General features: G+C 37.7%; 2 protein-coding genes and 1 non-coding gene across 3 annotated transcripts; 2 read left to right on the top strand and 1 right to left on the bottom strand.

Moving 5' to 3' along the window:
• Window positions 1–63: 63 nt before the first annotated feature.
• On the top strand, window positions 64–1,659 carry ATC70_001991 (uncharacterized protein; the record flags this gene model as incomplete). The annotated part of the gene is made up of 5 exons (XM_064821376.1): window positions 64–142; window positions 216–374; window positions 437–475; window positions 535–984; window positions 1,058–1,659. The coding sequence occupies 5 exons, from the start codon at window positions 64–66 to the stop codon at window positions 1,657–1,659; spliced, it is 1,329 nt and encodes a 442-aa protein (XP_064681062.1).
• Window positions 1,660–6,548: 4,889 nt separating this feature from the next.
• Window positions 6,549–7,721, bottom strand: ATC70_001990 (uncharacterized protein; the record flags this gene model as incomplete). The annotated part of the gene is made up of 1 exon (XM_064821375.1): window positions 6,549–7,721. The coding sequence occupies one exon, from the start codon at window positions 7,719–7,721 to the stop codon at window positions 6,549–6,551; it is 1,173 nt and encodes a 390-aa protein (XP_064681061.1).
• Window positions 7,722–9,971: 2,250 nt separating this feature from the next.
• On the top strand, window positions 9,972–10,054 carry ATC70_001989. The gene has a single exon. It is a non-coding gene; the product is annotated as a tRNA-Tyr (tRNA).
• Window positions 10,055–14,440: the final 4,386 nt, after the last annotated feature.

The raw sequence follows: 14,440 nt of genomic DNA, 5'->3' as shown, positions 1-14,440 counted from the left end.
TTAGGTTTCCTTTTCTCTTTTTTCAACATATTTCGGTAGGAAGCCATATCCATCTTTTCTACCATGGAATTACACCACATCAAAAACGAAAAATCGTTCAATAACGATCCTACATTAGATCAAGTAACAGACAGCATCGTTGGTAAATACTCACCCGAATTGACAGCTGTCAAAAGAAAATGATTGAAGTAACCAACTGTGCTTTTTCTTTCCAGGCGAAGATGTGGAACATGACAAAGTCAGCTTCAGTCATGGCATAGATCGTGATAGCGATGGAGGCTCTTCTTTTCTCGCTTATTTCAACATTGTGTGCGTTGTTGCTGGTACTGGTGCTTTAGGCTTACCTTATGCGTTAAAACAAGGTGGTTGGATCGGTAATTACATCATGACAAAAACTGTTATACAACATGCAAAGTTTAACATGCCATTAATTTAGGCCTCTTTATTCTCGGACTAAGTTGGCTCTTCTCGACATGTAAACATCTCTTACTTGATCACATAGCATCATCATATTTTAATTGCAATGTCATTTAGATTCTGGTATCATCTTGATTCGCTGCTTATACTACAATGGTCGCACTCGTTTGTCATCCTACCAAGAAGTTGCTGAAAGTGCTTTCGGAAAGATTGGTGGATGGGTTTCCTTCTTTTTCACTGCAATTACCTTGATCGGTGTGCCTGTGTTGTATATTCTGTTGGCAGGCCAAAACTTGCACGCTGTCTGCAAAGGTACCAGTGGTGAATTAACCTTCCCAATTTGGGTCATCATTTGCTCTGCTATCGTTACCATTCCCTTTGTCTTTTTCAAATCAATGAAGGAAGTAGGCTTCCTCAGTGCTTTTGGTATGCTCGCTACTGTGATTGTTGTACTGATTGTTTTGGCGATGGCTATTAAGGATAAACCCAACCATGTCAACGTGCATCATGATTCTGTTATTTGGGATCAATTTCCCATTGCTCTCAGTTCCATTGTCTTTAGTTTCGGTAAGTTGATCAAAATTTTATGCACTCCGAATTTCTTCCATTCCACAATTATGACTCACACTGCCTCCAATAGGTGGTAATCCTGTGTATGCTCATGTCGAAGCTGGTATGCGCCGCCCTCAAGATTGGAACAAGGTGGTATTTGGTGGTTTGACTACATGTGTATGTCTCTACTTTTTGACTGCCATCCCCGGTTATTATGTATATGGCGACAAGGCTGAATCTCCTATTTACAACAATATACCCGATGGAGGTGCTAAGGTTGCAAGTGCTGTGATCATCACTATTCATGTGTTGATGGCTTGTCCTATTCTGATAACCTCGTTTGCTCTTGATTTAGAAAAGATGTTTGGTATCTCTAGCTTCAATCATTCTCGCATTGTCGAGCATGCATTGCGTTTTGCTCTTCGTATGACTATGATTGTTGTCATTGCTGTCATTGCCGTCTTTGTTCCTTTCTTTGGTGATTTCATGTCACTGTTGGGTGCCTTTTCCAACTGTGCACTCGTCTTGATTTTCCCTGTGATGTTTTACCTCAAATTGACTGGCTGGCGTAACAAGAACTGGGGCGAACTCATTCTTTGTTTCTTTATTGTGCTACTTGGTATCGTTGGCCTGATCTTTGGTACAAAGTCTGCTATTGAGGCTCTTAAAGCTGATTTCCAAAGCGCTTAACAGAATTCATGCTATCTGATATATATACATATCCTATAAATTGTAATCTAGTAGATATTTGCCCTATTGTTGTTATCATAGAAGGAGAATAGAGCATCTCATGTGTACAATATATTAAAAATCTAACAATTTAAATTAATAAACACACGTTTAAAATCATTGATACTTGCATTATCCTGCTGCGCGTGTACTCAAATGTCATATAAGATACCTTCCAGCAATACTAAACAGCAAGTGTATTTCATTTTTTTTCGGATCATTGCATTCCCTTTAGTACCTGATACAAAAGGTTGATCATGATCCGAAAGGACATTACATAGATTTATCAAAGAAATCACCACGGCATTTTTTATTTTAGCACAGCTATCAAACAGTAATCCATAAAGAGTAACATTTCAGGATAACAACTTGGTCATTATATATACTGTAAAGCACTCAAAAAGCATATTCTTTCAAAGGCTTAAAGAATTGAGTATCGTACAGGGGGTGAATAAACCACGGGCGAAGCCGGCGTTGGGGATGGGGGTTGGAGGAGGTGCTAAGCTCATCCACCAAGAACATTACTCATCTAATTCAACATTTGGTAATTTTGACCTATGAGGCGATTTTAACGTAGCGAAGTGAAGGTGAAAAACCATGACAACTAAGCATCTAACCCAACATTTGGTAATATTAATCTTAATGAGGGACTTACAATAGCGAAGCAAAGGTGCAAAACCGTTACATTCAAGCAGCAAATTCGGTTTTTCATTTCCATTGTTAATAAGCTTACCAGCAACATTGCGCATCAAAATTTGCAAGAATCAGCTTTACCAAAATCAATATGCCTCCTATTCAAATTAAGAATTGCTCAAGCTACAGAACTGCCTTTCCAGAAGACTTCAGCTACCAAAGATGTGATTTATGCAGTGTAAATAAAAGCTATAAAATAAAACATAACCAAATTTGACAATTTTCAAGCTTTCATATCTTGACATGTAGACCTTTCTGAGCCACCGGAATAACGCCAAACAATTGTACTTGAGTAATAGCAACTTCCTGACACCTTTGCTCAACTTTTCAGGGACCCAAAAAACATGGCCAAACATTGATCAAAAAGCATGAGGTACCCCTCATGGTTTTCCTCGAAATTTGCCCTTCGGGGTCGCTGTCAGAGTGGTTTTCGCACCTGAAGCGTTTCAGTCGTGAGCTGCGCAATCGAGACACAAGGGTGCCCGCGCGGAGAGATAGCCATTAAAACTATCTCCGCTGAAGTTACAATCTTGAAGTCTATCCGGTCTGGTTTCGCCTGGTAGTTTGTGTTGGGACAAACATCTCCCTCCGTCTATAGTTGTTATGTAGTTATTATCACTCTAGTTTTCTCTTGCAAGTCACTTTGTTCACATACACTTGTCTCGTATTTTGATACATTTAAAGCCTTTATTGGGCGCCAGATTACTAATAAAGTCTTTAATATTATCCACCAAAAAAAAAAAAAAAAAAAAAAAAAAAAAGTTTTCCTCGAAATTTAAACGATCGCTTTTTTCACTTCAAAAATGAAGACTTTTACTATGGTATGTATTGAATCAAAATGTTTCTCTCTATCCAATGCAACTTCTGAAACCAATTTTATGAGGTCTTCATATGCAAACTTTTGACATTTTGGCCAAAAACCTTATTTCATATTTTCTGTAATTGCTCAATAAGTTCAGTCAAAGCATCTATTTTGCTTGGTATCATTGGAAGCGCCTTGAAAAGTACTCCAAGAATGTACTAGGAAGCATCGGATGATCATCATAGTTTATATAGTCGAATCTCACAAAATAGATTGATCAAGTCGAAGAAAGAACAATCTGGCCAATCTTGAGCGAGAAAAAAAATAAACTGAGTTTGAATCAGTTTTGGCGGCGGCGCTGCTGCTGGCTGACCCAACTGCCTTTCTGTTGATGACAATGATGATTGCGATGCTGATTAAATGGGAACAATAAAGTTGAAAGGACAATTGATTAGCCCGAATACTTTTTTTTGGGAAGCTTTGTCTCATAAAGGTGTCTTTTTCAAAGACAATATCTCAAAAAAAAAAAGTCGCTGTAGAACTTTCACAAGTCCTGTATTTGCGCATGACCAGCTTTATGTCGCCACCCTAAGAGCATCAGCAGCAACGAAAGGCATGAAAATTCTACTATCAAAAAATGGAGATTGTGATGTACAAATACTGCATAAAACTTGAATTTTCTTTTACATTGTTTCAATAATAGGTTTCGTTTGATATTAGTATAAGCAAAAAGGGTGCTGAGGGAGATAACTCTCCTCCTCCTGGTTCTGATAGAATCTTTCTTTTACTATTAATTGATTGAATTGTTTAAAATCTACTTGATATACCAAAACTTTATTATAACTGATTTAAAGTGTATTCGGCGAAAGCTCGCAGGGCAACGCCGACAGCGAGCGTAGCGAGATAGATCGACTAGTGGTGAGGGTATTGTGTATGCCACCATCGTATCTATTCCCATATGCGATGATATATTTCATTCCTAATAATCATTTATTTACACGGCTCATTTCCATGCTACTCATGATTTATAAATTCCATCTTCATTTATTTAATCTATTATTCTCCCAATAATCTTAAACACGGCTATCATCATATGTATCGATAAAACGACGCCTTCTGATTACAGATTAATTTCACTGATTACTCTATTCTAGTATATCATACATAGCTGACATCTCAAGTATCCCTTTAAGAAACATTCGATTTCTTAATTCATTTAAATTTTATTAGTGCCCTCCAGAAGATTTATTACAACAGCGGAGAAGCATATTAGACGCTAAATGTCTCCCTATGTTTCTACATTTAATAGCGCAGTAGATCCACAATGAAATGAAGCACAATTTTTTCTATGACAATGCCACATACCACCCATCGATATCATCATAAACAGAAATAGATGTCTACTCTTTCGAGTAGTGCTAATGAGCACAGTTGACTGCTGTCGCTTTGTTGCCGACGGTCAAACTAAGTTAATACAGTTCGTTCTCATCAGAGTCTTTCTTAGCTTTTAAACAGGCTCATTCCTATCGATGGTCTCTTTAATAACGTATTTAAAGCAAGCGTACATAGTGCAAACAACAAAAGCAGGTAACCTTTAATACATCACGTGACTCAAAACTTGTAAGTGTTTATATATCTGTTTTAAAATTTCTAAAAATTGTCAGATGCTTATACGTAGGAATAGTATATGCAATCTGAGATCTGATCGAGATAGATATAGATATAGATATAGGAATTGTGCAGGAATGTATATAGCCTTTTAGTTAAATGGATAAAAAGGTATCTTTATTAATATTAGATTTGGTGGATATTGATTTTATCCAATATAGTTTGTATAATGTTTTGCGATATCCAGGTTAATCGCTGTTTAATGTTCCTGGTAGCTGGCGCTCTAGGTTTAAACCTGCGCTTCTTATTCTTGTTTGTGTTTAGCCTGTCAATGATATCCTGCAGATCTAAATCACTGTCAGAATACTTTTCAACCCTGACAAAATATGAAATCCCGGCTTTGGCTCAGGCAAAAATTTATGGTTGTTTATTGATTACAATGAATCACAATGTAAAAAGTATAGACTTATATGCATGCGATCTTTGGATCATTAGTTGCAAGTCCTGAGAAGCGACGTACAGCAAAAAAGCTTAAATTGATAGTTTAATCTCCACGCAGGAACAACATGCAGGGACGACATGCAAGTGTCCAAAAAAGGAATAAGTCCTAAACTAAAAATTAAACTGGTAAAAAAGAAGTACAGGAAGGAAAAAGGAGTAAAACAAGTGAGATAAAAGGGTAGAGAATAGGAAGCTATGGTGTATGAGACATGCAATTGAGGATACCTCGATGTTCAGACAGCAGCGCAGACAAAATAAGCCCACAAACCTCAGTGGCACAAAAAAAAGCAAGAAAAAAAGGAAAAAACGAGGCATTTGCATATAGCAAAATGAGTAGAGAGACAAGGACCAAACGAGAAAGAAGCAGAGAAGGAGGACAAATGATGAATTCGTAATAATAAGTCGATGATAATAATCAGTTGTCAACTGTATCTAAAACGAAAGCAAAGAGCTTCTTTATTACAGGGCATCTAGCTTGCTTAAATATGGTAGATCCCTGCTCAATGACTACTACGTTGAGATGGTATATAAATAGCAGGCCACTGGGACCTTATGGATTGTTGGTATAGCTTGTTGAGAGGCCACCTAAGTCGATATGTTTCATGTTGTTGTGCCAGAAGGGCTACAACTGTCTATAAAGATTAAGGTATTCTTGATGGGTAGATATGTCTGTGTTGTGCAACAACATGGACAAGCTATGATAAGTGAAGTGCATCTCAGCTATCTAAATACTGAGGTTCACCAGATGTGATAAGCGTTGTACAAGATAAATTGCTACCTTGGCATTCAGAACTTAGTATAAATAGAATAACTCTTGTCTTCATCAATAAATCATTAGTTTTTGTGTCTGATCTTATTCAAATAAGTCTTTTCTTGTTTTTATAATATTGAACATTTTTTATAAGCTACAAATAATAATCCTTTTATTCTTTGTGCTTAACACATGTAGTGTAGGTGGATCTCGATATCTTGACATTGGGGAGATTGAATGTATTGTAGTTCCTGAGGCACCTGTGCACACACAATTGACTGGACTTGTAAACATAGATGTGATGTGATACGATAAACATCATCTATGCTGCTACACTGTAAAAGGTGGCTTGAGGAGAAAGTGAATGTAGCCGCCTAAGATGCATGCTTGTATGCAACAACAAAGTGAATACAGACACTACCACAAAGGCAGCAGAAACAGAAACAATGAGAGTGGGGATGAGAGAGCAAAACAATTTCAACAACAAGGTGTCAATCAGCTATCAGAAGACTTTGACATTTCAAAATCCTTGGTAGTAGCAGAGAGAGTTGGAAAGACAGCATAAGCCAAGAGAGAGGCAGTTTCAGCATCATGATGCAAGAGGTAGCCAAGATAACTTAGACGTTGTTTCTTGGCTAAACGCTCTTGATCAGAGGATCGGGATGGTGGTTTAGCAGCAGCAGAGGAGGAGGAACAAGCAAGCATTTCTTCTTTCAAAATGGCATCAAATTGGGCTTGGTTGATGCGATCATACAAGAGAAGAGAACGGGCAACAGAAATACGGACAGAGCGACGGACAAAAGACAGCGAACGAAGACAGCGAAGGTTTTCGACCTCGAGGGCCTTTTGGATACGCAGATCAGGAGAGAGAGAAGCAAATTTGGGATCTTTGAGATTGACTGGATCACATGGATCAAAGTCAATCAACGGAGAGCAGCCACGACCATGTAGATGCATGGCTTTGGTAAGGGTGAGTACGTAGTCATTATGAACAAGAAAAGAAATCACATTCTGTACAGGATATTGAATATCCAGCACACGAGAGTTATTCAATCCTACGCCTTGTACAAGGCGACGCAGCTCAGAAAGACGACGGCGGACAGGAGTAGCAAAGTAAATAAATTGATAACCAGATGGTATATCACTTTGGGGAGCAAAAAGACGAGCAAGAGTAGCGGATGCCTTGGTGGCAGACGGAGGAGGTGGTGAAGCAGGTTTATTCTTGCGTTTCTTACCAGATTTCTTGGATGCAACGAGAGCGAAAGATGGTTGCGTTGTAACTTGAGATTGGGAGTAGCTGGGGGTAGACTTGGAGGCAAATGTTGTTGATGGTGGTGTTGGAGTGTCCGATGATACAACATCTATGGTGGTGGGAGCGACATTATTGGTGGTGGATTGAGCGTTGATAGCTGCCAATTGAGCCGCAAGGGCGTCTCTAGCAGCCTCTGATTCAGCCAGGGCTGTTTTCAACTGCGCAACTTTAGCATGGGCAGATTCTAATCTGCTCAAACGATGTCTGACCTCAACCATAAAGGTCGAAAACGCAGTTTGATCAGTGGGCGAAGCAGGAGGTGGGAGGGAAGTGAGACCAAAGTCAATTGAATAGGGGTCAACATCGATCGAGGATGTGAAATGAGATGCTTTGGGGAGGTCTTGAAGTTGTTGCATTTTCTTTGCTTTTAAATGTTGAGAGGTATCAGCAGCAAAGAAAGGTGGAGAGAGGGTTGAAATGGGCCTTTTTTGACCGGACGAAAGGGTGTCAGCAGGTGTAATCTTGTTAAAAGTGGCTTGCTCGGTTATGGTATTGATATAGCAAGTACTTGATGGGAGATGATGGGTTATAGGAATTTTCGATATAATTCGGGCTATGAAAGTATATAAAAAATCCTTTAGCGGAAATGTTGTGCCTAAATTTAGGTTTAAGCCAGATTTGAAGAAAGCGACTAAAAGGCGCCAGCGTATACTCGAAGAAGAAGGTTCTGGAAACTGATAGCAGGCATTGATCTGATTATCAGTTGCTATATCAAGTACTATATCTACTCAAAAAGTTCCATTGATTAAGTAATTATCGATCGTAGAGATAGTATAAATATAAGTTGTAAATGCATTCAATAAACAGCATCTTCGAACATAACCTCAATCTATTAGTTACACTCTAAGTTATTTCTTTACTCCTACCATTGGATTTATCTATTAAGACGACAGAAAGAAAGGTCCCGGCTTTAGCTCAGTTTAATATTGGTTTTTTTATTTATTTACAAATGTAGTCAACTGCGGAATCGATATGATCATAAAATTGCAAGACTAACAGTGATTCGGCGGGAAAAAGCATGTTTAAATTAAAAGTTGAGGGGAGCTGCTAACGGGAGGGGACCAGTAATGAAAACGGCATCAAAACCCACCAGAGAAGAGGATAAACAGAAGGAAGAATGGCAATGGCCGCGCCGCAAAACGGGGGAGACGAACAGGACTCAAGGTAGAAACCGGCCAGACGCACCGCAGCACACCTAAACGTGCAAGCACAAATACCGAGTAACATGCCAGGTTAGAAAGGCGGAAAATATGGATGCGAAGGTGGGATTCGAACCCACGACCTCTCGGCATACTCACTGCTTCCGCATGAAGCTCTAACCAAGTGAGCCATTCAAGTGATAAATATCAAGCTCTCTATAATGATTACCTTGGTAGTTGGTAATCAAGATATAAGTATTGTTGTGTGGAAAGGAAGACTGTAAGAACTATCCCAATAATTATGAGAGATGAATTTAAGGGTTCTTTAGGTTTGTTCGTACTAGATTGGCACTAGTAACTAAACTCCAGATTAGAATAAGAAGAAAAAAAATGGATGATGTTTATTAAGATGCAATTCAAAATACTATTTATATATGTCATTGTTCTATTGTTATTCTCCTGTCAGGCTCAATTCAGATCCGAATGTCAGTGCCCTGATCAAATGTAACCTCAAATTGGATTGCCTTCAATTTAACGTCAATTTCATGTACCCGCGTTCTTGAGTCGATCCTATCGTTTAAAATAGTAACACCCCAATTCCATTGTTGTAATTCCACTTGAATCTTGCATCGATTCGACATTAATTGGTTTGCATCTATCCTGAGTCAAAGTCCAGAGTCAAATCCACATTTCAAAATAGTAATGCTTGGCTATTAGCGCGCAATCTCATTTAGATCCCTGACTAATTCATCGATTCAACATTATCGGCTCCAAATACTGATTAGATTTCGGCTAAACTTGACAAGAAGCACCACGATCAAACGAATATGTAACAACAACAAAATAGAAGCGACACCAATTGAGTAAGCACCAACATTGATTAGCAATACACCAAATAGAGACCACATCGACTAGAATAACAGTATCAACGCACCATCAAGAGATAACATACAGTTTTACAACAATTATATGAGTGTGTCAATGCACCAGAACACCACACCAACGAGGAGTAACCCTTCAAGTAAGACATAGTAGATAAGTTGGAGAATTATACCTTGAATCCACCACATTGCGCCTTTCCCATATGCGGTATATTGCCTTTTTAGGAAATCGAGATAGAGCCAAGTAACCAAGAGAAAGATACACACGTATCACAATGTCGTCTTGATAGATAGATCCAATGGTAGGAGTTAACAAATAACTTAGAGTGTAACTATTAGATTGAGATTATGTTCGAAGATGCTGTTTATTGAATGCATTTACAACTTATATTTATACTATTTCTGCGATCGATAATTACTTAATCAATGGAACTTTCGAGTAGATATAGTACTTGATATAGCAACTGATAATCAGATCAATGCTTGCTATCAGTTTCCAGAACCTTCGAGTATACGCTGGCGCCTTTTAGTCGCTTTCTTCAAATTTGGTTTAAACCTAAATTTAGGCACGACAACAAGCATCCATCCGGCTTTAGCTCAGTTGGTAGAGCGGAAGACTGTAGTGAATCTGTCATCTTTAGGTCACCTGTTCGAATCAGGTAAGCCGGACATCATTTTTGCATTTTTTGCAAAATGCAGTGCATGTAGTGTCATAAATACAGATATAATGGATTTAGGTGAATGAGATAAAAGATGGCCTTTAATGTTTTGCCAAATGCTTTGATATATATGCTGTCAGGTACACATAGTCTTTGTGTGTAACCTTTTAATTTAGCATAAATATCAAATCTGTTTGCAAAACAATAAAGATAATCTTTTATCTCAATTATATTCTTTTGTATACATTTGCCAAGGTCAACTTGTTGTGCCAGAAGGGCTACAACTGTCTATAAAGATTAAGGTATTCTTAATGGGTAGATATGTCTGTGTTGTGCAACAACATGGACAAGCTATGATAACTGAAGTGCATCTCAGCTATCTAAATGATGAGGTTCACCAGATGTGATAAGCGTTGTACAAAATAAATTGCTACTTTGGCATTCAGAACTTAGTATAAATAGAATAACTCTTGTCTTCATCAATAAATCTTTAGTTTTTGTGTCTGATCTTATTCAAATAAGTCTTTTCTTGTTTTTATAATATCGAACATTTTTTATAAGCTACAAATAATAATCCTTTTATTCTTTGTGCTTAACAATAATAAATAATATATTCAGTTCTAATTGTATTTACTCTGTCTATATTTCGTTATTCTAAACATATAAGACTAATTTCACGGAAAAAAAGAATAAAAAAACAATAACGTCAATTTGATAAAGGCAGCAGGTTTATTATCAAACTAACAGATGTAAAGTAAACTGAAGTCTCTCTACTGGCCAGGTAGATGATTCTTCTTATATATTATAACAATGGATAAAAGTTCTATTAATTAGATTGACAAATAAGTCAACTCAGATCAACTAATGTCTAATCATGCTAAAAGACAACTCCAGCAAGCTAATCATGATTTAGCTCTGTCTGGATGAATAATTAGACTCTCATCCGAAGTACTCTGATCTATCCTTTCTATAAGGATAATTAATATCGATCTAGTAGCATGTATCCGATAGGTACAGTCTACTTAGTCTATATTAATAGTACATATCTGAGTGTATATCGCTAAGCATACATCTTTAGCATGTATCTATATCTAGATATATGGCATGTCTATAGCATATCGTATGCATGTCTATAGCATGTCTCATATATAGTACAAGTCTGTAGTACATAAGGTATCTGTAGCTAGTATCACAGATATAAGCATGTGTCTTATAGCGTGAATCATAAAGTGCGCATCTTGATTTATCAGAAATAGATTATTTATAAAAGAGTATGAAATTAATCAGGTAAAAAATATCGTTTATTACACTGGAAATAAAAGGGCTTATATACTATTCAAATTGAGGAATTTGATGTGAGGATAAGGTATTAGGTAGGTTGATTTGGGTGATATGATAGTAGATTGGATCTATTGTCCTGAACATGCCATGATACGGATCGTAACTGAATCCTGTTTCATGTAAAAGATTATGATCTGATGTGATCTCTGCTTGAACTGATTGTTTCTACGCATTTGGAGATCCGGTTTAGAAATGATACATCACATCAGAAGCAACAAGCTCATATTGCATTAATCTTGGTGCCTATCCAGATATGGTAAACATCCGTAGTCAATGTCGGAATACAAGTATAGGTCTATAACGCCACCCATGTCCGTGGTGCCATCTATAGCCTATATCTTATATAGTATGGATCTTATAGTACTAGCGTATCTGAAGTTCATATCTTCTTATAGTATAAATCGATATCGTACATCTAATCCAGTGCACACATAGTTTACATCTAAATCTGGTAACTGGATGAACTGTCGGAATGCAGATCATAGTGGATGTATTCCACACTTAGAATTAGAATAAATGCGTATATTACTTGCAAAATGAGTTCGGTACAATGCAGAACATTTCTAGATCACCAGACAGAAGTGTAATTTATTGAATCTTCTGGCAACACAACCCATTACGCCGTAGTTTTAGGTCGAATTCTGTTCAAACCTAGCCATTTTCAAGCTCGAATAACTTATGCCACAAAGCCTTCTGAGCGCTTGGAATAGGGCCACACGCCTCCTCTTGGCCACGCTTTACTTCCTGATGCTTTATCTCAATTTTTTTTGGGTCGTTGCAAATGCATGGAAATCATCATTTTTTCATGTGTATTAGCAAGGGAAATCTCTCAAAAATCAAACGTTCGCGCTTTTCACCCCAAAAATGAAGACTTTTTCTATGATACATATTTGATCAAATTGATCGTAAAGATGAAATGCAACACTAGAAACTGTTTATATGAGACTTTTGTATGCTAGAATTTGACATATTCACAGAAAACCTGTTTTCGTATTTTTGGAAACTTCTCATTATTTTCGGTCTAAAAGCTGAATGAAATTAGGATCATTCAATGCGGCTTTAGATATCCAAAAATGTATTAGGAAATTGGATGTGACAACGATAGTTTTCATTGTTAAATTCGATAAAAACGTTCAAAGGATGTCAAATCAAGTCAAGTTTGAATACGAAAATACCGCTGCACAATTTCAAATTAAATGGCCGCAATTACCGCTGCTATAATACACTACTGAAACTAAATCTACAGGCAGTGACGTCGGATAGGGTGCCCTCTCATTTTTCCATACCCTCATTTTTTTTCCCTTTTGCAAAACGCGTTTAGCATCAAACCATGGTCGTTTTGGAAACCGTTTGGTTAATAATAACACTCTAGCTTCTGATAACACTGTCTTGCACTGCCAGAAAGACTTGTTACTGCTTCTTTGAAGTGAAATATAGTAGGTACCATGCAATAACGAGCACTAGAAGACGTAGAATTAGCACTAATCGGATTTGTTGTTTATTAGGTTTCGCTAATTTTTTTTGACTGTTTGATGTGGGTGCTGATTCCATTACTTCTCTGCCATCTCTGCTGTCTGCTTCTTTGGTTGATTATGTCCGGTAGCTGCTTCTTTGATCTGTATCTCTGGCAGTTGCTTCTTTAATCTTTGCCTGGTCTCTGGTATCGCTCGTTGTTCGGTTTTTCTAAACTGCTGTTATTGCTACTGGTGTTGCTGCTGCTGCTGCTAGTATGGTCTTTCTTGGTCTACTGTGTTTGCTGTATACTTGTTCTCTGGTCTATCTCTGGTGATTGCCTGTACTCTCCTGGTCTGTCTGTGGTGGTGATAAGTGGTAAGTAACTTCTTTGGTCTTTGTCTGCTCTCTGCTGATGGCGTTCATTCTTTAGTTTTTCTATGGTGCTGGTGTTGCTGCTGCTGCTGCTGCTGCTAATATGGTCTATTCTGGTCTACTGTATCTGGTGCCTGCTCGTTTTCTGGTCTATCTCTGATGGTTACTTATATTCTTCTGGTCTATCCGTGGCTGTGGTAAGTGGTAAGTATCTTTTTTTCTTGTGGTCGCAATGATATAAAGCTTTTCTGGACGTTTGTATTATTGCTTCCTTTCTCGTGATAATGCATTCGTAATGTTTGCTTTCTTGCGCTTTTTTCTTCTTCTTGTGCTGGCTGTGATATGATCAGCTCAACAGGTGCTTGCAATGTTGTTGCTTCTTATGTATGAACAACAAGCATGATGTGCTACTATATATCTGTATTGCCGTTGTAATACTACTTTGTTATATGGTCGTGGGTTGTTGTTTGTATTGCCTCTGTCGCTTCACATGAAACAACATTAGTCATTATGTTGTATTGCATACTTATATTACTGCTGTTGCTCCTGCAATTGTGCGTGTTTGTGTTGCTTTACATCCGACTATTACCACCGTGCACGTTGTTCATGTATGCATTTTTGTTGCAACAACAACGAGCTGTTCTGAACATCTTTGATGTTGTATTTGTTGTTATGCTTTTCTTTTGACTCGCTTTTTTTGTGTGAGTGTTCCTTTTTTGCTTACATACTACCATACTTCTATAGTATCGTAGCATGTGATTTTCTTTTCTATTATTATTATTATGTTTCTTTGAAGCATACCTTTTTTTTTACGTTGTGTGGATGTGCCTATCCCTGAAGCCCAACAAGACTTTATCCGAGGCTAGGAGGTAGATAGGCCGCCTCCACTTGGTTACCGCTACTTACTTTAGTGATGACTGAGAGTCTCAATGCCAGAATCTAAAGCTAGGTGGTGTAAGTAAGGCATGCTCTAGCACCTGGGGGAAATTTGATGATAGTAAAGGCTATATTGCTATATAGCGGAGCTTAAAATTTTGCCTCACATCAAAACAGGGGGGAAACCCTCGCAATTTTTTTTTAGGTCAGCGGAGTTTTCAAGCAATCTGATTGGCTCAGGAGTCGAAACGGCGAAGGGTCACAACTAGTTGATTTCATGTTGATTTGACATTTATTATGATATAATGTTTGTAATAAAAGAACTATAACTAAATAAATACAATATTAGGCC

The sequence above is a fragment of the Mucor velutinosus genome, assembly GCF_035048745.1.
Source record: "Mucor velutinosus strain NIH1002 chromosome Unknown tig00000093, whole genome shotgun sequence".
NCBI lineage: Eukaryota > Fungi > Mucoromycota > Mucoromycetes > Mucorales > Mucoraceae > Mucor > Mucor velutinosus.
Note: the sequence above shows the minus strand (reverse complement) of the source record. Positions and strands in the feature narration are given on the sequence as shown.